This window comes from Pseudophryne corroboree, chromosome 8, assembly GCF_028390025.1.
Source record: "Pseudophryne corroboree isolate aPseCor3 chromosome 8, aPseCor3.hap2, whole genome shotgun sequence".
NCBI classification, from domain to species: Eukaryota; Metazoa; Chordata; class Amphibia; order Anura; family Myobatrachidae; genus Pseudophryne; species Pseudophryne corroboree.
The window spans coordinates 404,621,321-404,646,786 of record NC_086451.1 but is presented as its reverse complement, the minus strand read 5'-3'; the positions used below and the strand labels follow the sequence as shown (position 1 = coordinate 404,646,786).

At 40.0% G+C, this 25,466-nt stretch overlaps 1 protein-coding gene across 3 annotated transcripts in view; it reads left to right on the top strand.

Annotated features, from left to right (window-relative positions):
* LOC134949323 (cytochrome P450 2H2-like) overlaps nucleotides 1-25,466 on the top strand; it is a 67,119-nt gene that overhangs the window by 19,559 nt on the left and 22,094 nt on the right. For all 3 annotated transcript variants that reach the window (XM_063937818.1, XM_063937819.1, XM_063937820.1), the window contains exons 5-6: nucleotides 18,557-18,733; nucleotides 19,303-19,444. In XM_063937818.1, the coding sequence (XP_063793888.1) occupies nucleotides 18,557-18,733; nucleotides 19,303-19,444 (319 nt within the window). The remainder of the gene's footprint in view (nucleotides 1-18,556; nucleotides 18,734-19,302; nucleotides 19,445-25,466) is intronic.

Here is a 25,466-nt window from a genome sequence, read left to right as displayed (position 1 = left end):
GGGAGGACTGACTCTGCTCACACCCTAGAATAGGCTTATTTTTGTTGTGTGTTTTTTTTTTATATACTATTGTCTATGTGTATGTTTCTATCGCACATATATACATACTGCTGTGTATTTATTTATTGTTCTTACATTTGCCTGTAGGGATAGCAATCCCTTCTCCATTTGACACTGTTAAATTCTGTATGTTTTCTAGCCACATCAAACACTTAGTGGCCCGCTTATACTTCATACAATACGTTAAAGTTGTTTTTGGACCCTCCTCTCATACCCAGGTAGTCAGGGTTTGATTAATGTCTGGTCCGAGAATGCTTTCTGATTATTCCCAATCTATGACTGAGCTTGCAGAAGCCATCACTCAGGCTCCTCTGTCCCATATTGATAGATGGATGGAGAAACTGAAGCTAATAATAACTACTGCTGTCACTAAAATGGAGTCTCCAGTTGATCATGTACCCACTATAGCTGTTGTTACAGACAGTTTTAGAGAACGAGTCACTCCTCCTTCACAAATATGTACAGAGCAAATAAAAATCCTCCCATCCTTCTTACATAATGAGGTTGGCCTTCCTAAATGCCAACGTCACCAACTGCATTTTAGTCCACTGGGTTCGCTAGTAGGGACACAACTATTTAATTTCAGTGGAACAGAATTTTCCTTTGCACCGGATATAGTAGCAGGTAGACGAGTCCCCCTAACCGACAATGCTCTTTGCTTGTGTCATGATAGATTGGGCGCTCTTGATACCTTTTGGTGCGTGACAGATAACTGGGCCCAATACAATACTGCTAAGGCTTATTTTAAAATCCATTCTTTTACTTTGATTTCCAATACTGTATTGGTCTACCAAGATTTCTCTAATTATGTTACACAGCAATGTGTAGCCTTCTTTGTGATCTGTAGCTTTCTACCTCAGTGCCTCCCTGTGTATATACCATCTTTGTTTCAAGGCCTTCTAGGTGCTGTCACAAAAGTAATGTGTTATTTATTTTTACCCTATTGTCGTTTCTCTACTAAATCATTTTATTTTCACTGGCTTGACTATGGCAATTGATGATAACTATCTTTCAGGTATTGACATGCTTTTTGCTTGTTTGCCTTATTTCTAATTAATCTTATAGGCAATGTTACAAAGCATGGAAATATAAAAGTGTGTGAGTTCTGGCGCAAAAGCTAGCTGCCCAATCCTACCTTCCTGTGATCTGCCCAAATCCAGATCACAAAGGGTTAACAAGTGAAAAAAAATATGGCGGGTGGGAGGAAGATCAAAGGCGCTGCTGTACACGTAACGAATATAAATAAAGAAAAAATTGTAGGATATACTTGCAAAGAACTGGGTGGTTCCTCGTTAATCTTTTTCTACAGATCCAATGATTACCAGATGTTTACATGCAAAAAAACAAAAATGGACAACAAATGTATAGTAATGTCTATAATGAGTTCAATTTTTGGTGTGTTCTCCTTTGAAATAGAGCCCTGGTAATGTGGAGGTTACTCTTGATAGGAGATAAGGAAAGTTTCTCACCACCGCTTCACAAACATAGGTACACGTACCAAAACTCACATAGAGTTAAATATCACCATACATATAAGGGTATCTTTTTTTACTTCTAATTATAACGCATGGAATAAGATCCGTACAACGAAAACGTACCACACTCACGTTTTCAACAGGTGGTATTCCACACGTAACAGTTTCTTTGAATAGATGAGTGACTCTTCTCTTCCAAAAAGATTCAATTTATTGTAGCGTGATACAATTTAAAAAATAATATAAATAAAATCTCCTTAATCCATTACAAAAAAATCCAGGATAGAGCAAAATGTGGGTCAGAATGGAAATATGACAAAACACAAGTGAATTCCGGACTTACACTTGTGAACACAAATGCTGCATATTACCTTGGATTGATGTGGATGTGGGAGAATTAAAAAGCACTGTCTGATATCACCAACGCCGTTTCGACACGAGGTCTTTTTCAAGGTGGGTACTCAAACAGTGACTGACATACATATTTATAGCAGTGGACAGGAAGTGGCAATGCATCTTGGGTAATTGGAATAAAAATCTGTGGGTGCGATAATTACATGTAATTCCCTCTGTTAAACATAGCTGTACAGAATAATGATGCTCACCCAACTAGTACAATTTATTTTCCTGTCTATTATGACAAATTAGGAACGCATCGTGATCACGACCAGCTTCACTTCCGCGTTCCACGATGCGTTCCATGGACCGGAAGTGTGACGCGATCACGTGTCCTCCGCTTCCTGTCTAGCAGGGAGCAGAGTGAATGAACATCGTGATCGCGCACTGTTTACTGTTTGCGCTTCACGATGCGTTCCAGCACCCGGAAGTAAGCCGCGGACACGTGACATGCATCCTCCCCTTTCACGGGGAACGATGCATATCGCGTCCCGGCTGCTAGGCAACAAAGAGAAACAGAAGATGAATTTAATACTAGTTCTGACAATGTTACTTTTCATCAATATAAAGACCATACATAAAAGTGATATTATTAAAATGATAATTTTTAGGATACCATAATGAACGGACATTGCATACACCTATACTAATAATACAATAAAATAAGATTTAATCCAGAAGTAAAAACATTAGGTCTATAAATATAATTTATAGATCATTTCTAAATTGTTTCAAAAGGTAATCAAGAGGGACAAATTAATTACATAAACCATTTAAGCTCGAAGTCTGAATTCAAGCCACAAGGGATGAGTGTATTTAATTTAAAAATCCACTGCATCTCAGCCTTTGCGAGATTTGTCTCTAAATCCCTGTCCCTCCAATTGGATTTGATTTGCTGGATTCCCATGAACGAAGAAATTTTTGAGGTTGCACAGTTATGTTTTTTGGCAAAATGGTCTGACAGGGAGTGGGTCTGTAATCCCTTTTTCACATTACGTATATGTTCAGCGATCCTTGTTTTTAAAGCTCTCCCTGTCCTACCTACATACAACAGACCACAGTCGCATTTTATTAAGTAGATGACATTAATTGTGTGGCACGTAATGAAATTTTTTATCTCGTAATTTACGTTATTAGCGGAAAAGCTGGTTATTTTTGAATTTTCTGATGATATTGTTCTACATGCGACGCATGTGCCGCACCTGTGAAAGCCTTTAGTGCGTATGGGATTAGAAGAGGTGAATGGTAGTGCACTTTTCACTAATTCACTCCTCAGGTTTTTTCCTCTTCTATAGATGAATCTCGGTTGGGTGGGAATAATATCTCTCAACACTGGATCCCTTAAAAGCAGATGCCAGTGTTGGCGAATTATATATTCCTGTTTTTTATAATTCGCTCCAAATCCGGATATAAAGGCCCATTCCGCATGATTGTTGACTGATTTCTTTTTTTCTTTTTTCAAGATTTCTTTCCTGTCGAGCTTTTCTACTTCTTCTTCAGCCTTCAAAAGCAGCTTTGGATCATAGCCCTTTTTCAAAAATTTATTTCTCATTTCTTTCTTCTGATTGTTGTAGTGCTGAGGTTCGCTACAATTCCTTTTTAACCTCAGGAATTGTCCTTTTGGGATTCCTCTAATCCATTGAGGATGATGTTGACTTGAAAATGGTAGAAGACTATTCGAGTCTGTTGGTTTCGTATAACCCATTGTATGTATGGTGTCATCCTTAATATAGATGGTCAAGTCTAGAAAGTTGATTTTCTCTTGACTTATATCGAAGGTTAAAGTTATGTTCATAGTGTTGGTATTCAGATCCGAGCATAATTTTTCTAGGTTTTCCCGATTTCCTTTCCATACAAAGATGATATCGTCGATGTACCTGAACCATGACACCAAGTCCGCCCCGGCCAGCGAATGATTGTATATTGAAGATTCAATATACAATCATTCGCTGGCCGGGGCGGACTTGGTGTCATGGTTCAGGTACATCGACGATATCATCTTTGTATGGAAAGGAAATCGGGAAAACCTAGAAAAATTATGCTCGGATCTGAATACCAACACTATGAACATAACTTTAACCTTCGATATAAGTCAAGAGAAAATCAACTTTCTAGACTTGACCATCTATATTAAGGATGACACCATACATACAATGGGTTATACGAAACCAACAGACTCGAATAGTCTTCTACCATTTTCAAGTCAACATCATCCTCAATGGATTAGAGGAATCCCAAAAGGACAATTCCTGAGGTTAAAAAGGAATTGTAGCGAACCTCAGCACTACAACAATCAGAAGAAAGAAATGAGAAATAAATTTTTGAAAAAGGGCTATGATCCAAAGCTGCTTTTGAAGGCTGAAGAAGAAGTAGAAAAGCTCGACAGGAAAGAAATCTTGAAAAAAGAAAAAAAGAAATCAGTCAACAATCATGCGGAATGGGCCTTTATATCCGGATTTGGAGCGAATTATAAAAAACAGGAATATATAATTCGCCAACACTGGCATCTGCTTTTAAGGGATCCAGTGTTGAGAGATATTATTCCCACCCAACCGAGATTCATCTATAGAAGAGGAAAAAACCTGAGGAGTGAATTAGTGAAAAGTGCACTACCATTCACCTCTTCTAATCCCATACGCACTAAAGGCTTTCACAGGTGCGGCACATGCGTCGCATGTAGAACAATATCATCAGAAAATTCAAAAATAACCAGCTTTTCCGCTAATAACGTAAATTACGAGATAAAAAATTTCATTACGTGCCACACAATTAATGTCATCTACTTAATAAAATGCGACTGTGGTCTGTTGTATGTAGGTAGGACAGGGAGAGCTTTAAAAACAAGGATCGCTGAACATATACGTAATGTGAAAAAGGGATTACAGACCCACTCCCTGTCAGACCATTTTGCCAAAAAACATAACTGTGCAACCTCAAAAATTTCTTCGTTCATGGGAATCCAGCAAATCAAATCCAATTGGAGGGACAGGGATTTAGAGACAAATCTCGCAAAGGCTGAGATGCAGTGGATTTTTAAATTAAATACACTCATCCCTTGTGGCTTGAATTCAGACTTCGAGCTTAAATGGTTTATGTAATTAATTTGTCCCTCTTGATTACCTTTTGAAACAATTTAGAAATGATCTATAAATTATATTTATAGACCTAATGTTTTTACTTCTGGATTAAATCTTATTTTATTGTATTATTAGTATAGGTGTATGCAATGTCCGTTCATTATGGTATCCTAAAAATTATCATTTTAATAATATCACTTTTATGTATGGTCTTTATATTGATGAAAAGTAACATTGTCAGAACTAGTATTAAATTCATCTTCTGTTTCTCTTTGTTGCCTAGCAGCCGGGACGCGATATGCATCGTTCCCCGTGAAAGGGGAGGATGCATGTCACGTGTCCGCGGCTTACTTCCGGGTGCTGGAACGCATCGTGAAGCGCAAACAGTAAACAGTGCGCGATCACGATGTTCATTCACTCTGCTCCCTGCTAGACAGGAAGCGGAGGACACGTGATCGCGTCACACTTCCGGTCCATGGAACGCATCGTGGAACGCGGAAGTGAAGCTGGTCGTGATCACGATGCGTTCCTAATTTGTCATAATAGACAGGAAAATAAATTGTACTAGTTGGGTGAGCATCAGTATTCTGTACAGCTATGTTTAACAGAGGGAATTACATGTAATTATCGCACCCACAGATTTTTATTCCAATTACCCAAGATGCATTGCCACTTCCTGTCCACTGCTATAAATATGTATGTCAGTCACTGTTTGAGTACCCACCTTGAAAAAGACCTCGTGTCGAAACGGCGTTGGTGATATCAGACAGTGCTTTTTAATTCTCCCACATCCACATCAATCCAAGGTAATATGCAGCATTTGTGTTCACAAGTGTAAGTCCGGAATTCACTTGTGTTTTGTCATATTTCCATTCTGACCCACATTTTGCTCTATCCTGGATTTTTTTGTAATGGATTAAGGAGATTTTATTTATATTATTTTTTAAATTGTATCACGCTACAATAAATTGAATCTTTTTGGAAGAGAAGAGTCACTCATCTATTCAAAGAAACTGTTACGTGTGGAATACCACCTGTTGAAAACGTGAGTGTGGTACGTTTTCGTTGTACGGATCTTATTCCATGCGTTATAATTAGAAGTAAAAAAAGATACCCTTATATGTATGGTGATATTTAACTCTATGTGAGTTTTGGTACGTGTACCTATGTTTGTGAAGCGGTGGTGAGAAACTTTCCTTATCTCCTATCAAGAGTAACCTCCACATTACCAGGGCTCTATTTCAAAGGAGAACACACCAAAAATTGAACTCATTATAGACATTACTATACATTTGTTGTCCATTTTTGTTTTTTTGCATGTAAACATCTGGTAATCATTGGATCTGTAGAAAAAGATTAACGAGGAACCACCCAGTTCTTTGCAAGTATATCCTACAATTTTTTCTTTATTTATATTCGTTACGTGTACAGCAGCGCCTTTGATCTTCCTCCCACCCGCCATAATGTTACAAAGCATATAGTTTGCCATCATACCACTTTGGTTTTGAAGCCTTATAGACATTGACACTTTCACGATGTGTTATTTAGTTATAATTTGCCGTCCACTCCCTATTAGAATATTCTTTTTGTTTTAAGGCCTCCTAAGCACTGTTATCTTACAGACCTGTTGTCTCATTTGCTCTAATGGGCTTTCAGCCTCACTTCCATGATGCCTATTCGCTAATGCTTGTTGAGTGTTAATGTATAATTTGATGGGGTCCGGCTTACAATGATGGATTCTGCTTATACTACCTACTTGCATTTTCAGTATCCATTACACTCATGCCTTTTATACTCAGTTTTGTATTTTATGTTTTATTATAATAATAGCTCATTTTCAGTGTACAGGCTGCGGTTATGTTTAGGTTGTATTGCACTAAACTGAAGTTTATTCTGTAGGCGTGCACTGCGGTAAGGCAGTGACGTCTATTTCACACATGGTTTGGAAAAATTAGAAAATAGGTGTTGGCAGCATTGCATCATTTTACTACAAGTACTATAGATCTGGTGAATATTTTACTTCTTATGTCTTTTCTGTACGTATTAACAGTTATAGACTGCCTGCTTTGTGTTTCCACAGTCTGTTCATTTCATTAACCGGTCATTGTATTTTTGGATTTGTTGCGCTTCATTTCATTTCTATGTACTATGTTTATATCGACTCTGACGATTGTAATGATGAATTTGCCTCAGGAAATTTAAAGGTTACAGTGTCATCATTATGCAAATCAAGAGAGATTAGGGATTTACAAAAATGTTGACATCCATTTTTTTAAGCCACGTTACCAACTAATCCCCACATATTATTTCCATAGAATGTACATTTTGTTTCACAAACTTGATCACTGCCAATGTGTAAATAATTTAGAACTTGCACCAGATATTAATTTTGATCACTTTAGTATTATCTCACAACAAATACTTTAGTAAGAAATAATATGAGTGAACAAAATTTATAAAAATTAGGTGTAGGACACTGACTGTAATTTATGCAGATTGTTTAAATTTGTAATATTCAAGCCCATAAGAAATATTCACACATCCACATCCAGATCTGCCACTTGTGCCCCTTTATGGTTTGAGTAGCGGAACATAGGGGGGAGGGTCTGAAACCCAGACCATATACAGTAAGGGCATGTTTGTGTAAATGTAACAGAGGGAGAACCGCCTGTTCATAGTCATATCAGTTGCCTGAGGTCTAGTACAAATACACATGATGCCAGTAATCAGAGCTAAAAGGCATTTCTGGTTGGCTGATTGCAGATTCACCACCTGAAGCTGATAGTACCTTCTTTTCTGCTTAGATTTTCTATAAAACATTAAATGATATTATAATCTATATATTATTTAATAACAGTTTTGTATATAGCAGCATCCTTTTCTGTTTCACTTTACAACTGAGAACAAACAGGACTGGGTAATGACAGGCATAAACAGATGAGGTCACTTTATCCTTAGGAATGTTAGGGACATTCCTGATGAGATCATCTGGACATGGTGGATAGGCCCATACTTTTAGACAAAATTATGCAAAGAACCTGTTTTGCTCAATGTGAAACTGCAGAAGGAATTATAATTATTCTGTTTAGTACTCTTTAGAGTGTGCATCTGCAGTTTACATTTGTATGTGTGTGGCACTACAAGTCTCAGCATGGTAGAGCCTCACTTTAATTTTAAGTTAGGGTGTGCTATCTACCCCTTCTATATAGAGAGAAATAAAGGTGAGAGGGCCCTGTTCGCAAGCTTACAATCAAAAAGTATAATACATTTGTTTTCACTCTTAACATAAGAGTAAAACCCCCCAAATGAAGTAAGTTACGCCTGATGAATCACATATGGAAGAGTTATTATCACTGCAAAATTATCTTAATTTCCATTTTTATTAAAATACAGAAGCCATTAGGGCTTATTTCTGAAAAATTAAATTAGGGGAAAAGTGTGATCTATGACATTAACCTGGCACATATTCTACTGATACATCTTGGGGGATTGGGTACTAAAGGTCAACATATCTACACAGATGATACTGTTTGTTGACATGATGCATTGTGGTGTAGACCTTCCGACAGAATGGCCATCTAGAAGTGCATCTGAAAAAACTTATGGGCATAAATATATGCTATTTTGGCATTATTTCTCCCTTTTTTTTTTAATGCAGCATCAGGTCCTGAATGTATTACAGTAAAATCTGGATAAGTGGTAAATCTTTATTACTGGGACTAATTGTGAGGTCTTAATTGTGAAGTCTTGGCATTTTTGCACTAAAGAACTTCTGTTAGTGAGATTGTCAAACCTGAGACAATGATACTGTTTGTTGACATGATGCATTGTGATGTAGACCTTCTGACAGTATGACCATCTAGAAAGTGCATCTAAAAAAACTTATGGGCATAAATATATGCTATTTTTGCATTATTTTTCCTTTTTTAATGCAGCATCAGGTCTTAAATGTATGTTTTCGAGTTTTGTGTTTTGGTTTTGGATTCAGTTCCACGACTGTGTTTTGGATTTGGACGCATTTTGGCAAAACCTCCCTGAAAATTTTTTGTTGGATACGGGTGTGTTTTGGATTTGGGTGATTTTTTTTTCAAAAAACCCTCAAAAACAGCTTAAATCATAGAATTTGAGGGTAATTTTGATCCTATAGTATTATTAACCTCAATAACCACAATATTCACTCATTTCCAGTCTATTCTGAACACCTCACATCTCACAATATTATTTTTAGTCCTAAAATTTGCACCGAGGTCGCTGGATGACTAAGCTAAGCGACCCAAGTGGCCGGCACAAACACCTGGCCCATCTAGGAGTGGCACTGCAGTGTCAGACAGGATGTCACTTAAAAAAAAATAGTCCCCAAACAGCACATGATGCAAAGAAAAAAAGAGGCGCAATGAGGTAGCTGTGTGACTAAGCTAAGCGACCCAATTGGCCAACACAAACACCTGGCCCATCTAGGAGTGGCACTGCAGTGTCAGACAGGATGGCAGTTAAAAATAATTGGCCCCAAACAGCACATGATGCAAAGAAAAGAGAAAAAGAGGTGCACTTTGGTTGCTGGACGGCTAAGCTAAGCGACACAAACACCTCAATATCACAGGAATTATTTGTTCTAAACTTCTAATCAATGGTATTATTGGTCCAAATCACTGGTAGAAAATGACAAAATCACTGGAATTATTCTTTCTAATCAATGGTATTATTGGTCCAAATCACTGGAAGAAAATGACAAAATCACTGGAATTATTCGTTCTAATCAATGGTATTATTGGTCCAAATCACTGGAAAAAAATGACAAAATCACTTTAATTATTTGGCAAGATCATTGTAATTAATAATTTTAAATCACTGATATTAATTGGTAAAATCTCGCTATCGCCTGCCTAGTGAAGTGGAATCTAGATGGGATTTTGTACCGGGGACACCATAACTTCATCAATTGTCTAAATCCCACTGCACTAATGGCGGAAAATGGGCACACGTCTAACAGCGCACTGATTATACTGAGAACTGATTATACTGATCAATCACTGATTATACTGAGCACTGATTTTACTGAGCACTGATGATACTACGGAGAACTGACACTGAGCAGCGAGAACAGCACTGGACTATTGTACTGTAGTATACTGGTCACCACAATGCAGCACTGACACTGAGCACAGATATTAAGCACTGATCAGGATACTAGAAGTGACACAGAGCTGCAAGATACAGCAATGGCTTACTGTACTGTACTACTATATACTGGTGGTCACCACAATGCTGCACTGTACTACTATATACTGGTCACAACAATGCAGCAGATATTGAACACTGATCAGGATACTAGAACTGAGTCTGACATGTAGCTGCAAGATACAGCAATGGCCTACTGTACTACAGTATATATATACTGCTGATCACCAAAATGCAGCACTGTCCTACTTTATTCTGCTCACAACAATGCAGCACAGATATGGATAGTATACTTGACACAGAGCTGCAAGATACAGCAATGGCCTACTCTACTGTACTACTATAATTATATACTGGTGGTCCCCACAATGCAGCACACTGAGCACAGATATTACCAGGTGTAACTCACACATCGGTCAGTACAGATTACAGGATGTATAATCACCTGGTGTATAACACACGTCGCACAGTACAGTATACAGGGTGTATAATTAATTACCAGGTGAATCACACACATCGCACAGTATAGTATATAGGGTGTATAATCCCCAGGTGTATCTCACACATCGCTCAGTACAGTATATAGAGTGTATAATCCCCAGGTGCATCTCACACATCGCTCAGTACAGATTACAGGACGTATAATCACCAGGTGTATAACACACATTTCACGGTACAGTATATAGGGTGTATAATCCCCAGGTGTATCTCACACATCGCTCAGTGCAGATTTCAGGATGTATAATCACCAGGTGTATAACACACATCGCTAAGTACAGTATATAGGGTGTATAATCCCCAGGTGTATCTCACACATCGCTCAGCACAGATTATAGGATGTATAATCATCAGGTGTTTTACACACGTCGCACAGTACAGTATACAGTATGCAGCTCTGGAGGGATCAGTATTTGGCAGGAAGGCGAGGCCTGGTCCTGGCAGCAGAGTGACAGGTGGCCGTATAGTAGCAGGCAGCTCCAAATCTGGCAGTGTGGGGAGAGGGAGGTGGTGAGGGAAGGGAACGAGTGCTGGAGTGTCTGAGCAGAGGGCTTGGAAGTTCAGGGGGAGTGAGGTGGGAGCTACTCTTCCATAGTAGCGCACAGTGGTGGTGACGGAGTCTAACAAAGGAGGGAGGAGGAGGATTGGGGCAACTGGCCGCAGGGGAGCACTGTGCCGCAACCATCACCTGCAGGGGGAGTGGAGGGGAACATATCCTATCTGCCCCAGATAAGTGTCTTCTGATCAGAGCAATTGAGGGTCAGAGTTTTTCTGAAAGGTGGGAAGGAAGGGGTTCTTTTTCATGTAGACTGGAAGGACTACAACAAACTTGGAGTGACTACACTTTTCACCCTAGTTCGGCAGCCCTGCTGCCCTTTAATACACAGATGAATGAAGACTCCATTTGGAAAGGCGGCCGCTCAGCGATCAAGAGCTGATGCAGCACATGCAGGTGTTTCTGCAAATGTGATGAAGAAAAGAACATCTCATAAGAAACTTTGAAACAATATGGGACCAAGTAAACCAATCTCCCAGGCAAGGCGAAATATTGTAGGCTGTAGAATACAGCATGGGTGGAAACAGGGCAGTGGGCCAATAACCCAGTGGAAAGGAACAGTTTTGGATCAAGTACCAGTGAATCCCTCCCTCTATCTTATAAATTATGATGTATTTGATTGTGTCTATGGACTTGAGCTTCACAAGGATGAAAGGGTATCTGCTCTTGAAGTTCTACCAGAAAGAGTTGCCTCATCCCGAATCAGCGATGCCCATTTGGCTGACACAATGATTGGTAAAGCAGTGGAGCATATGTTTGAAACAGAGGATGATTCCAAGGATGAGTAGCGAGGGATGGTATTAGCACGAGCACCTATTATGAACACATGGTTTTATATAACCTATGAAATGGACCCAGTCTTATATATGTATCAACTATTAGATGACTATAAAGAAGGAGATCTTCGGATCATGCCAGACTCAAATGATTTCCCTCCACCTGAAAGAGATCCAGGGGAGGTTGTGGACAGCCTGGTGGGCAAGCAAGTGGAATATGCCAAAGAAGATGGCTCAAAAAGGACTGGCATGGTTATTCATCAAGTTGAAGCTAAACCATCTGTGTACTTCATTAAGTTTGATGACGATTTCCCTATTTATGTCTATGATTTTGTGAAGACATCCGAAATGGGATTCTGTACTTTTTTTTTTGCCAAACGTAATCTAATGTAAACATTTGTAGAAAGTCGCTGCTTTCTTATTACAGAAATGCTCAGATATTCCTGCAAATCCACAATCCCTTCCCAGAGGAAAAAGAAATTGAGAAACCGTTGTTTGAGAACGTTTGTTCTCTTTCCCTTACAAAGGAACAAACCACTTTCCAAGAAGACTGACATTTTAGGGATTATGGAGACATAATGTTTTTTAATATAAATCCTAAAGCAGGTGGTGTATTAGAGCAAAAGAGTGCAAGAGACCAGCCATGCAGTTTCTGAAATATTATGACAAAATGTTACTGTATTTCATAAGCACTCATTCCTAACTCTGCTAAGTACTGTTTGGTATACTGTATCTGGCTTCCATAAGGTAGTTGTCCATTATTTCAGCTTCCATTGACCTTTTTGAAAGCGGTAGAAGTTATTGATTCTTTTTATTTTTTTTTATTTTCCCCTATTTTTAATTTTCTCCTGCATAGCCCAGTAAAATGTTGCAATGTTAAGTATTGACCTGTGCCTTCTGGGGGTCCACTTCTTCACCAAACCCAGCCAAATCTCATCCTAACCCTCTGTTCCACATTCTCTATGTACCCCATCTGTGTCACCCCTGTCTGTCTACCCCTCCACTTTAGATTGTAAGCTCTCACGAGCAGGGCCCTCTTCCCTCATGTGCTTATCCTTTGTCTTACTTTAATAATCTTCAACTGTACCACATCCAGCAGTCTTCTACCACCTGATACTTATTCCAGTGTCATCTGCTGATGTAACTATGTTTATTTACCCTGTACTTGTCCTATACTGTCATCAACTGTAAGTTGCTGTTTTCCTGTTTGATTATTTATGTACCCTGTAATTGGGCGCTGCGGAACCCTTGTGGCGCTATATAAATAAAGGATAATAATAATAATAATAATAATAATAATAATATAGGGTGTATAATCCCCAGGTGTATCTCACACATCGCTCAGTACAGATTACAGGATGTATAATCACCAGGTGTATAACACACGTCGCACAGTACAGTATACAGGGTGTATAATTAATTACCAGCTGTATCACACACATCGCACAGTACAGTATATAGGGTGTATAATCCCTAGGTGTATCTCACACATCGCTCAGTACAGATTACAGGATGTATAATCACCAGGTGTATCTCACACATCGCTCAGTACAGTATACAGGGTGTATAATCCCCAGGTGTATCTCACACATCACTCAGTACAGTATATAGGGTGTATAATCTCCAGGTGCATCTCACACATCGCTCAGTACAGATTACAGGATGTATAATCACCAGGTGTATAATCACCAGGTGTATAACACACATCGCAGAGTACAGTATACAGGGTGTATAATTAATTACCAGGTGTATCACACACATTGCACAGTACAGTATATAGGGTGTATAATCCCTAGGTGTATCTCACACATCACACAGTACAGTATATAGGGTGTATAATCCCCAGGTGAATCTCACATCGCTCAGTATAGATTACAGGATGTATAAAATCACCAGGTGTATAACACATGTCGCACAGTACAATATACATACTGGTCACAACAATGCAGCAGATAATGAGCCATGATCAGGATACTAGAAGTGACACAGAGCTGCAAGATACAGCAATGGCCTACTGTACTGTACTGTACTATATGTATACTGCTGGTCACCAAAATGCTGCACAGTCGTACTATATACTGCTCACAATAATGCAGCACAGATATGTATAGTATACTTGACACAGAGCTGCAATGGCCTACTATACTGTACTACTATAATTATATACTGGTGGTCCCCACAATGCAGCACACTGAGCACAGATATTTGCAGCACACTGAGCAGAGATATGGAGCATTTTCAGGCAGAGAACGTAGATATTTGCAGCACACTGAGCACAGATATTTGCAGCACACTGAGCACAGATACGGAGCTTTTCAGGGAGAGAACACAGCCATGTCCTCTCCGTTCAATTTCCAATGCACGAGTGAAAATGGCCGCGACGCGTGGCACTTTATATAGAATACGAATCTCGCAAGAATCCGACAGCGGGATGATGACGTTCAGGCGCGTTCGGGTTAACCGAGGAAGGTGGGAAGATCCGAGGCTGCCTCGGACATGTGTAAAATAGGTGAAGTTAGAGGGGGGGGGGGAGTCGGATCTCAACAAACCACACCCGCTCATCTCTAATGCAAAGTAACATAGTTTCTGAGCTTGAAAAAAGACAATTTGTCCATCGAGTTCAACCTATTTGTGGTCATCTATGCTGTATTATTTTTAGGACTATTTTTGTCTGTGGCTGTTGTGTTTGTTCCTCTTTCTTTTATAACTTTAGTGCATGACTATGAACCATAACCCTGTGTATCCTTATCCATTAGGAATTTTTCTAGCCCATTCTTAAAAGTGTTGACCGAGTCCGCCATTACTACTCTCTCAGGCAGGAAATTCCAAACACGTATTTTCCCTACTGTGAAAAAACCAGTTTGCCTCTGTGTGTGAAACCTCCTCTCCTTTAACCTGAGCAGGTGTTTACGTGTCCTCTGTGTTGATCTTACAAAAAACAGGTCCCCCGCTAGCTCTGTGTATTGTCCCCTTATATATTTGTAAATGTTGATCATGTCCCCTCTTAGTCTCCTCTTTTCCAGTGTGAACATGCCCAGCCTTGCAAGCATTTCCTCATATTCCAGCGTCTCCATCCCCTTAATTAGTTTAGTCACCCGCCTCTGAACCTTTTCTAGTTCCAGGATATCTTGTTTGTAGTATGGTGCCCAAAATTGTGCACAGTATTCAAGATGTGGCCTCACTAGTGATTTATATTATGTGTGTATAACACGCTCATCCCTTGCATCAATTTTCCCGCTTTATGCATGCTAATACCTTGTTAGCCTTCTTTGCTGCAATCCTACTTTAGGTACTGCTGCTTGGTTTGTTATCTACAGTATGCAAATGTATAAGTCTTCTTCCAGTACAGAATCCCCTAATTTTACCCCATTTAATATGTAGGTATTTTTGTTCTTGCTACTAAAGTGCATTTACCTTAAACTTGTCTGTATTGCTCATTCTCCATTTTGCTGCCCATGCTTTTTGTTTGACTAAGTAATTCTGAAGAGAATCAGCATCCCCCTCCGTATTTATAACTGTACACAATTTGGTATCATCTGCAAAAATTGACACCATGCTCTCTAGATCTACTGTGAGATCGTTAATGAAAATGTTGAACAATAGTGGTCCAAGTACAAACCCTTGTGGAACACCATTTAGCACTTCAGTCCAATTTGAAAAAGTTCCATTTACCAAAACGTGCTGCTCCCTATTATCTAACCAATATCTGACCCAAGTGCATTTTCTGCTCCCTAGCCCTAGTTCTTGTAACTTATAGATTAGTCTCATGTGCGGTACTGTGTCAAAAGCTTTAACAAAGTCTAAAAAGTTAACATCCACCTCCTTACCCTGATCAAGGTTCACACTTACTGTTTCATAAAAGCCATCTAAGTTTGTTTGACATGATCAAACAAACTTTACAAATCTATGTTGGTTCCTATTAATGATCTTATTGGCTTCAAGGAACTTTTGTATACTATCCCTTAGAATGTCTTTGAGTACTTTCCCCACTATAGATGTAAGACTCACTGGTCAATAATTACCCGGTTCAGCTTTACTTCCCTTTTTGAATATCGCTACTACTTTCGCTATACGCCAGTTTTTGGGAACCATGCCTGATGTAAGTGAGTCATGAAGATCAAAAATAGCGGTCTTGCTAGTTCAGAGTGAAGCCCCATGAAAACCCTTGGGTGAATTCCGTCAGGACCAGGTGATTTATTAATTAATCTTTTTTTAAATCACAGACTATCTCCTCACTTAAATAAGCACTTAGCAGTGGGACATTATCTTTGTTGAGATTGTGTGTTAATCCCTGCATCTGGTCCTCTCTTGTAAATACCAATGAAACAAACTCATTTAGTTTGTCCACTATGTCATTATTGTTTTTGATTAAGACTCCCAGCTTGTCCTTTATAAGGCCTATACTCTCCTACTTTAATCTTTTGCTGTTGATATATAAAAAAAATGGGATTTGCTTTGCTTTCCTTTGCTACTAGCTTTTCAGACACTACTTTAGCTGCTCTTATTTATTTTTTGCTTATTTTGTTACAATCCATATAGTGCTGAAATGACTCCATATTCCCGCCAGATTTGTATTTTTTTGAATGCTCACCTTTTTTTGCCCATTAGTTCCTTAATCTTTTTGTTAATCAACATTGCTTTGGAATTTTTAGTTCTTTGTTGTCCATGGGAATAAATTTGCAAGTATTTTTAATGAGCATTGATTTTAATACCTCCTATTTCTCTGTAGTATTTTTTCCTTGAAACAAAATTTCCTATTCAATGTCTTTTAAAGCTTCCCTCATCATGTCAAAGTTGGCTTTGCTAAAGTTTACAGTCCTAGTTGAGCCAATATATGACTGCTTATGAAAACCTACATTGAATGTGACCATATTGTTATCGCTGTTTCCCAAGGTCTCCCCTGCTATAATATTTGATGTCAATTCTGCATTGTTAGTTAATTGGTTCCTCGATTAGTTGAAGTAAGTAGTAATCATTTATTGTGTTTAAAAAAATATTACCCCTAGCAATATCACATGAATTGTTTGTCAAATTTATCTCTTGATAGTCAAAATCTCCTATCACTATTACATCTGCTACGCCTGCTGCTTTTTCAATTTGCTTTAGTAACATTTCCTCATCAGACATATTACTACCAGGCGACTTGTACCATAGCCCAAATACTATTCTTTTTGTTCCCTTTACTCCTGCATGCAATTTCTACCCATAATGTCTCAACAGTATTTACAGTCTCCTCTTGAATATCTTCCCTTATAACAGGTTTTAAAATGGCTTTACGGAAAGACATACCCCTCCACCCCATTTATTTATTTATTCTGTCTCTCCTGAACAGCGTATAACCCCCTAGATTGACTGTCCAATCATCAAATTCGTCCCACCAAGTTTCAGTAATGCCTATAAAATCATACTGTTTGCTTGCTGCAAGGACTTCTAGTTCCCCGTTTTTACCTGTAAGGCTTCTAGAGGTTACATACATACAATTAAGATAATTATTTCCCCTTATGCTAGGAACATAATTTTATATATGCAGTAATGATGACCCATAATCGTTGTTAGTTAGTGTTTTGGCAATACCTTTTTTAATACCCATGTTAATACCCTTGCCAGCTTCTCTTTCCTTCCCCCCTTGTCCACCCCCATTTTGTTCACTACCTTCATTCTCACTATTCTCACTGCATGACCCGTAGTTTCTAGCTAAGCTTTCCACCCAGGCACCTAGTTTAAAAACTCCTCCAACCATCTAACCATCCATCCCCCCAGCACTGCTGCCCCTTCCTCATTCAGGTGTAATCCATTGTGACAAAAACAATGGCACCTGACTGAGATGTCGGAAACTTTTATTACTGGTACTAATTTTGAGGTATTAATTGTGAAGTCCCGGCATTTTTGCACCAAAAAACTTCTGTTAGTGAGACTGTCAAACCTGAGATTTTTTTTTTTAATTACTAGGAATAATCACCTCTATGTCTGAGATGATTGCTATTAGGACCTCTATAAGTGAGATTAATACAGTTTATTAACCTCTATGCATGAGATGACCACTTTTTGGAACCTATGTAACTGGGATTAGTACAGGTTTTGACAAGGCTCTACCTCCGATCAGTGATGTCTGAAGGGACACAGAAACCACACATAAACATAATGTACATATTTTTATTTTGCATTTAGGCACCTCTATAATTGAAACAAGTACTGACTGAACCTGCCTCTATAAGTGTGACAAACACTTGAACCTGGGTAAATGAGAAACCAGATAAGTGAGATACCTTTTCAAGTAAGACTAAACATGGTGTCCCTTGAGATCCCACTTAACCAGGTTCACTATAATAAAAATATCCATTGTTTTCATAAAATAAAATCATTATATCCAATTCTGTCTGGGACCATTAATTGACTATGACTTTGGGTAAAGAAATAATTATGAAAGAATTACCAAACTACTGAGCTTTCGGGAACCTTAGTTATGGACTTTATCAAAATGGGACTTTAGACAAATATTCATTTTAATGTTTATTTTCTCAATTATACTTTTTATTTCAGCTTCTTAATATATTCCCGACCTTGATGAAATATGTCCCAGGTCCTCACCAGAAACTTTTCCCAACATTCAAAAAACTGGAGGACATTATAAAGGACATAGTGAGGTCTCACCAAAACACACTGGATAAGGACTGCCCACGAGACTACATAGACTGCTTCCTCATAAGGATGGAAGAGGTGAATTTGGGGATATTGCTTGCAATAGAAATAGATAAGGGGGGTCATTCCAACCCGATCGCATGTTGCGCTTCGTCACAGCTGTGCGATCTGGTCAGAACTATGCATGCACTACGGCAATGACGCCGTTAGCAAAGAAAGTGATCGCAGCGGCGAACGCAAGAAGATTTATAGGAGGAAGGCGTTCCGGGGCGTCAACTGACAATTTTCTGGTAGTGGTGCATCAAACGCAGGCTTGTCCAGGTGTTTGTAGGGCGTATGTCTGATGTCAATTTTTCGGGACCTTCAATGCTGGATTCATCGCACAGGGTAAGTAACTCTTACCCTGGTCTTGTTCTGAACAAAACTTTTTTTGCATAGCAGGGCTGCAAAAGCAATCGCAGCCTTGCTATGCAAAAAAACACTCCCCCCATAGGCGGCTTCTAGTTGATCGCATGGACTGCAAAAAGTTGCATCATGTGATCAACTCGGAATTACCACCAAAGTATGATAAATCACTGCTTCTGGAAAGAATGGAACCCCTTTTTGCTTTGTTTAACTACTAACAAAATCATTAAAATATGTTCTAGGAAAAAAACAACCCAAACACAGAATTTCGTGATGAGAACTTACAGTCAGCAGTACTTGACCTGTTTTTTGCTGGGACCGAAACTACAAGTTTGACACTGAGATATGGATTCCTGATTCTGCTCAAATTCCCTGAGATACAAGGTAACATTGTTTAATAGTGTGGTACCTTATTACATGCCGTGATATACCTAATGGTAAAATGTACATTATGGTTAGAACTTACCATTGATAACGGTATTTCTCCTAAGTCCACAGGTTCCACAGGATAACAATGGTATATGATGGAGCGACAGCGGATTTGCACCAATCAGTCAAAGCTTTCCGGCCTCCCAGCATGCAACGGGCCCGTCCATATATCCCTGCCCCCTGGCTTAGGCAAAACAGTTGTATTGCAAAGCTCAAGGCAGGAGCATTATGTAGAACCCTAATTAGGAGAGAAGAACACACATGCACATGTACAAGAAGGAAGAGGTTAGTGGGTAAAAAAGGATCCTCAAATCAGGTGCGTCAGGGTGGGATCCCTGTGGAACCTGTGGACTTAGGAGAAATACCGTTATCAATAGTAAGTTCTTACCACAACGTATATTTCACCGGCAGGTTCCACTGGTTATTCACAGGATAACAATGGGATTTCCCAAAGCAGTTTAGTGGTGGGGATGCTCCCGATGCTCAGGAGAATCCTTCACCCGAATTCAGCATTGTGAAAGGCAAAGATATCCAAGGCATAATGTCTTAATGAATGTGTAAACGGAAGACCATATGGCTACCTTACATATCTGTTCTGTTTAAGCACCACATTGTGCTGCCCATGAAAGACCTACCTTATGAGTACTGCGAACAGAGACATAAGCCAGAACAGGGGGATCAGCTTGAAAATATGCTTAGTCATTCAAAGTCATCTTGCCAGTGTCTTCCTACCAGCAGGTCATCCTCTCTTATGAAATCCATAGAGATTGAAAAGAGAATATGTTTTTCTGATGACACTGGTACAATCCTTGTAGATCCTTAATGCACGGATCACGTCCAGCAATGAATCTCCCGCAGAAAAAGACCAGACCCTAAAAGGCCGGGACAATATTTCCTTTGTTAAGGTGGAACTTAGTCATCACCTTAGGAAGATACCCAGATCTAGTTCTGAGAACTACTTTATCTGGATAAACAATTAGAAATGGGGAACAATATGAAAATCCTTAAGTCTGATCTTCTTCTAGCTGACGACTTAGTCAGTAGAAAATACATTTTAGTTGTCAACCATTTATAATCCATATTTTTAAGTGGTTCAAGTAGGGCAACTTGAAGGACTTTCAGGACTAAACAAGTCCCATGGCACTGTAGGAAAAACAACCAAAGGTTGAATGCTCAGCATATCCTGGAAAAAAGGTACGCACATCCTGTTAGTTAGTCATTTACTTTTGGAACTCTACAGTCAATGCCAACCCTTGCTTCTATCAAGGAAGCCATCTATTCCTGTCTGAAGGAATGCTAAGACCCTGGAAACTCTGAAAAATGTTTATGGTCCCATTCACCTACAGCACCGGGTTTTTGCAGATGTTCCCCTTCCAAGTACTCCCCAGGCCCAACACTGCATAGCTTCCCAGATCTGGTGAGATTGGGCATATCCAGTGTGGTTTTGCTGAAGATTTTCTTTCACTGCACCAATGAATATAGGCCTGCCATATTTGGTGATAAATGCGAGCTAAGGAAGGTTTCCTTTCTCTGAAACTGTTTGAAAGTATCCTCTTGACCTGAGGATAGAGGTTTCAATGACCATGCTGTCAAAGACAGTCAACCCACATGTCTGTGATAACCAGGACCCTATATTAATAGGTCTGGATGTTGATAGAGCAGAAGTAGAGCATCCATTGCCATTCTCTGCTGGTCTTCCTGTTTAAACTTTCTCACCACCCTGGGTAATAGGGTAATTAGAGGAAAACCCATCCACCAGATGAAGGTCCTGTCTCACCGATAAGGCATTCACAATGATCGCCCTGGGATCCTTTGTTCTTGACACATATGTGAGCACTTTGTTGTTCAACCAAGACGTTCTGAGATACATCTCTAGCACGCATCTCTTGTTTTCTAGAGTCCGGAAGATCTCTGGGTGTAGAGCCCATTCACTCCTCTGAATGGTGTATCGACTTGAAAAAATCCATTTCCCCATTTATGATTCTTGGACTGAGAACGGCGGACAAGTTGGATGATGAAATCCTACCTCTTAGGTATGTGGCTTACCTTCTTCATCCCCTTTTTGGCTGAGAGTTCCTCCCTGATGTTGAGGTACCCTAATGCCATTGCATTGTCCAAGCGGAACTGGACTGGTTTTTACATGAAGACTGTCCCGTGCCTACACCGGTGCCCTGTATATGGCCCGAGGTTTCAACCTCTATTGGTAGACAGCACTTTGGGAACACAATCTCCCTGACACTAATCCTAGTGTCAAAGTTTCCAATCTGATATTAAAAGGATTTTCCTTTGTCCCGCTGGGATGTCTGTAGCCACCAGGCTAATGACCTTCTTACTTTTATCATAAGTACCATAGTCGGTCTTTATTATCTGATGTAATCCATTAATACTTACCACACCTTGTATTACCAGCTGACCCATCCAGGTACCAACAAGCCCTCACTGCTAATCTCCCATGACCCAATTAAGTCTAGGCATATCCAGTGTGGTGTGGTTGTGAATTCTACTTGATAAGAATCAGATGCTGCAGAGACCTAGAGTGGAATTGTGCATACTCCCTCCTGTCGATGCAGATACCATCAAACCCATCCCCGTATTGCTGCGTGAATGGATACCGTTTCACTGTGTGGTGATTCATGAATCCTATAGTGAACCCTGGATTTATTGCTGCGAGGTAAAAAATTACTCTCTGCAGACGTGATCCAGTACAGCCCCCAAGTGAGTAGTCTGATGTGATGAAACTGGAGATGATTTTCCCCAAGTTATGAGTTACTTGCCCCTGCAAACACGTTATTGCTATTGCTGATGACAAAGAGCAATCTCTGTGACTGTGCCAGGATTAAAAGATCCTAGGTTTGGGAAAAAACCTTAACCCCTGCTAGAAGAGATATATTTCTGGTAAATACTCTGGGGACTGTGGCTAACCCAAAGGGTATAGCAGAAGCTTGGATAACACTGATGTACAATGGTATAGGAACCTGTAGGTAAGCCTCCTGTATCTCCAGGGATCCATACAAACCCCTGGCTTCATGCCACACATAAGGAACGTATGATTCCATGTTTCCAAATGTATTTGCTCAGCATTTTTCGGATTGAGGAGTAAAAATGACTCCTGTGCCTTCCAACTAAATCAGGTTGAAGCTAAACCTTGTCCTTATTTGCCAGAGGAACTGGAATGAATATTCGTGACCGAAGAAAATTTATGACCTGCTTCTTGTAAAACCAGGCTTTCGTCTATAGCCGAGATAGGCTGTCTTGTATGCGAAAACATATCTAGAGATACCATGCCAGGTCTGTGTGACCTGAGGAAGTTGCCCCCCCCAGCCCACACACCTATTATTCCCGATATCCATCCGAGTACTAACCAGGCCCACACTGTAGATCTTCTGGTAGCTCTATGGTTTCCTAGTCTCAAATCACACTGACGTGGGATTCAGCCTATGACAGGATTCTATTGATAGTGTAATACCAACACGTGAATTGTATGTGGAAGGAACCTGACTTTCTTGGAGTCTGCTTCTGACTTCAGAATATCTGTCAATTCTTACCAAATAAGCAATATTTTCAGAACAAGACAATGATTCCACCTACAGCACTTGGTAGTCGCGGATGTTTCTCACCAGGCCCCACACTGCAAAGCATCCAAGATTTGGTGAGATTGGGCATATTCAGTGTGGTGTGGCTGTAGATCTTCCACTTACCCAGCTAAACTGCTCTATAAGCAGGAGTAAATATTTTGCCCATATCCAATGCTTCCAGGAACATTGCAAATTTTTATATGAGCCATATGAGATTCTTGCTCTACTGAAAAATCTCCTCTATTGCATCAGCCCAGGCAACCACTGCCTTTTGCAATTTAAGCGAAAGCCAAGGCTTGGCCTCATGACTGCCCTAGACAGGAAAATTAAAAACAAAGCTGTTGTAGATTCTACTTATCTACTTTGGGAACCATCTCCCCTTTTTTTTAAACAATCCACAGCTGAAAGCAGATCATAGGAATTCCATTTCTTAGGAATTCTAACTTTTTATTGGGCGTAACCCAAACCTCTTCCATGATTTCCATCAGCTGATCTTGGAACTCAAGTATTGGGATGTTTAAACATGGGTGCCTTGGTTTCTAACACAGGCTTTGCTGTATCCTCTAAGAATAAGATGGCTTTATTGCTTTCAATTAACTCAGCTATATTCGAAAGTTAAGACCTACCTCTTTTTCATATGATGAAGTAGAATAATTGGGCTTTCATCTTCTGATGAATCTAAACAATGTGTAGCCTGCGAGGGTGAAGGTTTACTTACTACTGGTTCCGAGAAGCTGCTGCTGTATGTAAGGGCTTGTAGCCCTATTCCTGGTACAGGATTTTGGGGGATTATCCTTCTAACTTACTGGATAAAGCTTGTGTAAATATAGCCCAAGGTGGATACTGTCACAACTGAGGGCTGAGGCTGGCCTGGGAAAGCCTCAGATGTAGGAGCTGGTGTGTAGGTTAACCGGGGAGGTAGTATTGGGTTCCTAGACATACAGGAGATCTACTACCATTTGCCTGACGGTGTGACCATGACAACAAAGTTGTAAAAAAGTAAAGTCAGTTTTATTGAACACACAGCTTTAGAAAACTTTTATATGCAATAACGTTACAGTAGATGTGCAGTGATAAATTACAGTACAGTTCCCAGAAGAGCAGAGGTAATTAGTGCTGTGGCTTGCAGAACAGAATGTTACAGAGTATTTGCCAGAACTGGAGATGGTAAGTCCATATGCCACAGCTAACCACTGAGGAGAGATATGAACTGATACTGCCCAGCAGATGGTATACAGAGGCTGGAGCAACACAGATGCACAGAAGTAGATGGTACTTGGTAGAATTGCAGAGAGTGCCGGATGGAACCAGTATGAATGAAAGGTGTGCAGAACTCACCACTGTAGTTTAGAGTCTGAAGGTAAGCATCGATGGACACTGTGGTTCAATGGTAGAATGGTCACAGAAGCAGGCAATATGGGAAACTGTGGAGCACCGCTTGCAGAATACCAGAGACTCAGGAGCACTGTGGAAAGCTGGTAGGCCATGGTAAGTACACTGTGAAGTATGGAGTGCGGTGCTGTAGAAAGGAGAAGTTGAAAACGATATCAAGACACCGCTGGAGGCAGGACCAACGCTGTGAGCAGGAAGTTGGTGTCTGATCATAGAGAGTAACCAGGAGCAATGCTGGAATACTGCAGAAGTCAGGCTGCACCGCAGGATGTAAACAAATGCAGGTCTCTTAGTGGAGCTGAATCACAGGAACTGGAAAACCTGGAGAAACAAGCAGTGGAATCCACAAGCAGGAGAGACATGTGTAGAGGTTAGACAACCAAAGCACTGATAATTATCTAGCCCAGGAGCAGGATATTTAAACCAGCTGGGAAGCAGGCACTGGCTGGATAATTAGGCAGAGTCCAGAGTGCAGCGGATAGGCTGTAGAATGACATGTGATGAGAAAAAACATGGCTGCGCCTATGTTTGCATTTGGAGGGAAAATCTGTTTGTATATTCCATGTGGTAAACAACAGTAATGGTGGTGGAGGCTGCGGAGGGCAGGAGATGCCCTAAATTAAACTGTAAGGCTGCCATGACAGTGCTTTGAGATCACAGGGAAGAGACTTGAGGTAATGATATACAGCATGCTGCACGCAGACAGGGAGACCATGTAATCTGAAGATCAATTGGACAAAGACTTGAGCCAACTTGGAAGCTGACGGAAGACCGGTGAGCAGAATCAAATGAGCCATCTTGGTGAACCGGTCAACTACCACCCAGATGGTATTGTACTTGTTACACTCAGGAAGATCCATAATTGATCCATTGATAAATGGGTCTGCAGATGATGAGGGACAGACAGAGGTACCAGTTTTCCAGCGGCGACTGTCGTGGTACCTTGTGCTGGGCACACTTAGGGCAGGAAGCAATAAACTGTAATATAATTCTTCAGGGTCGGCCACCAG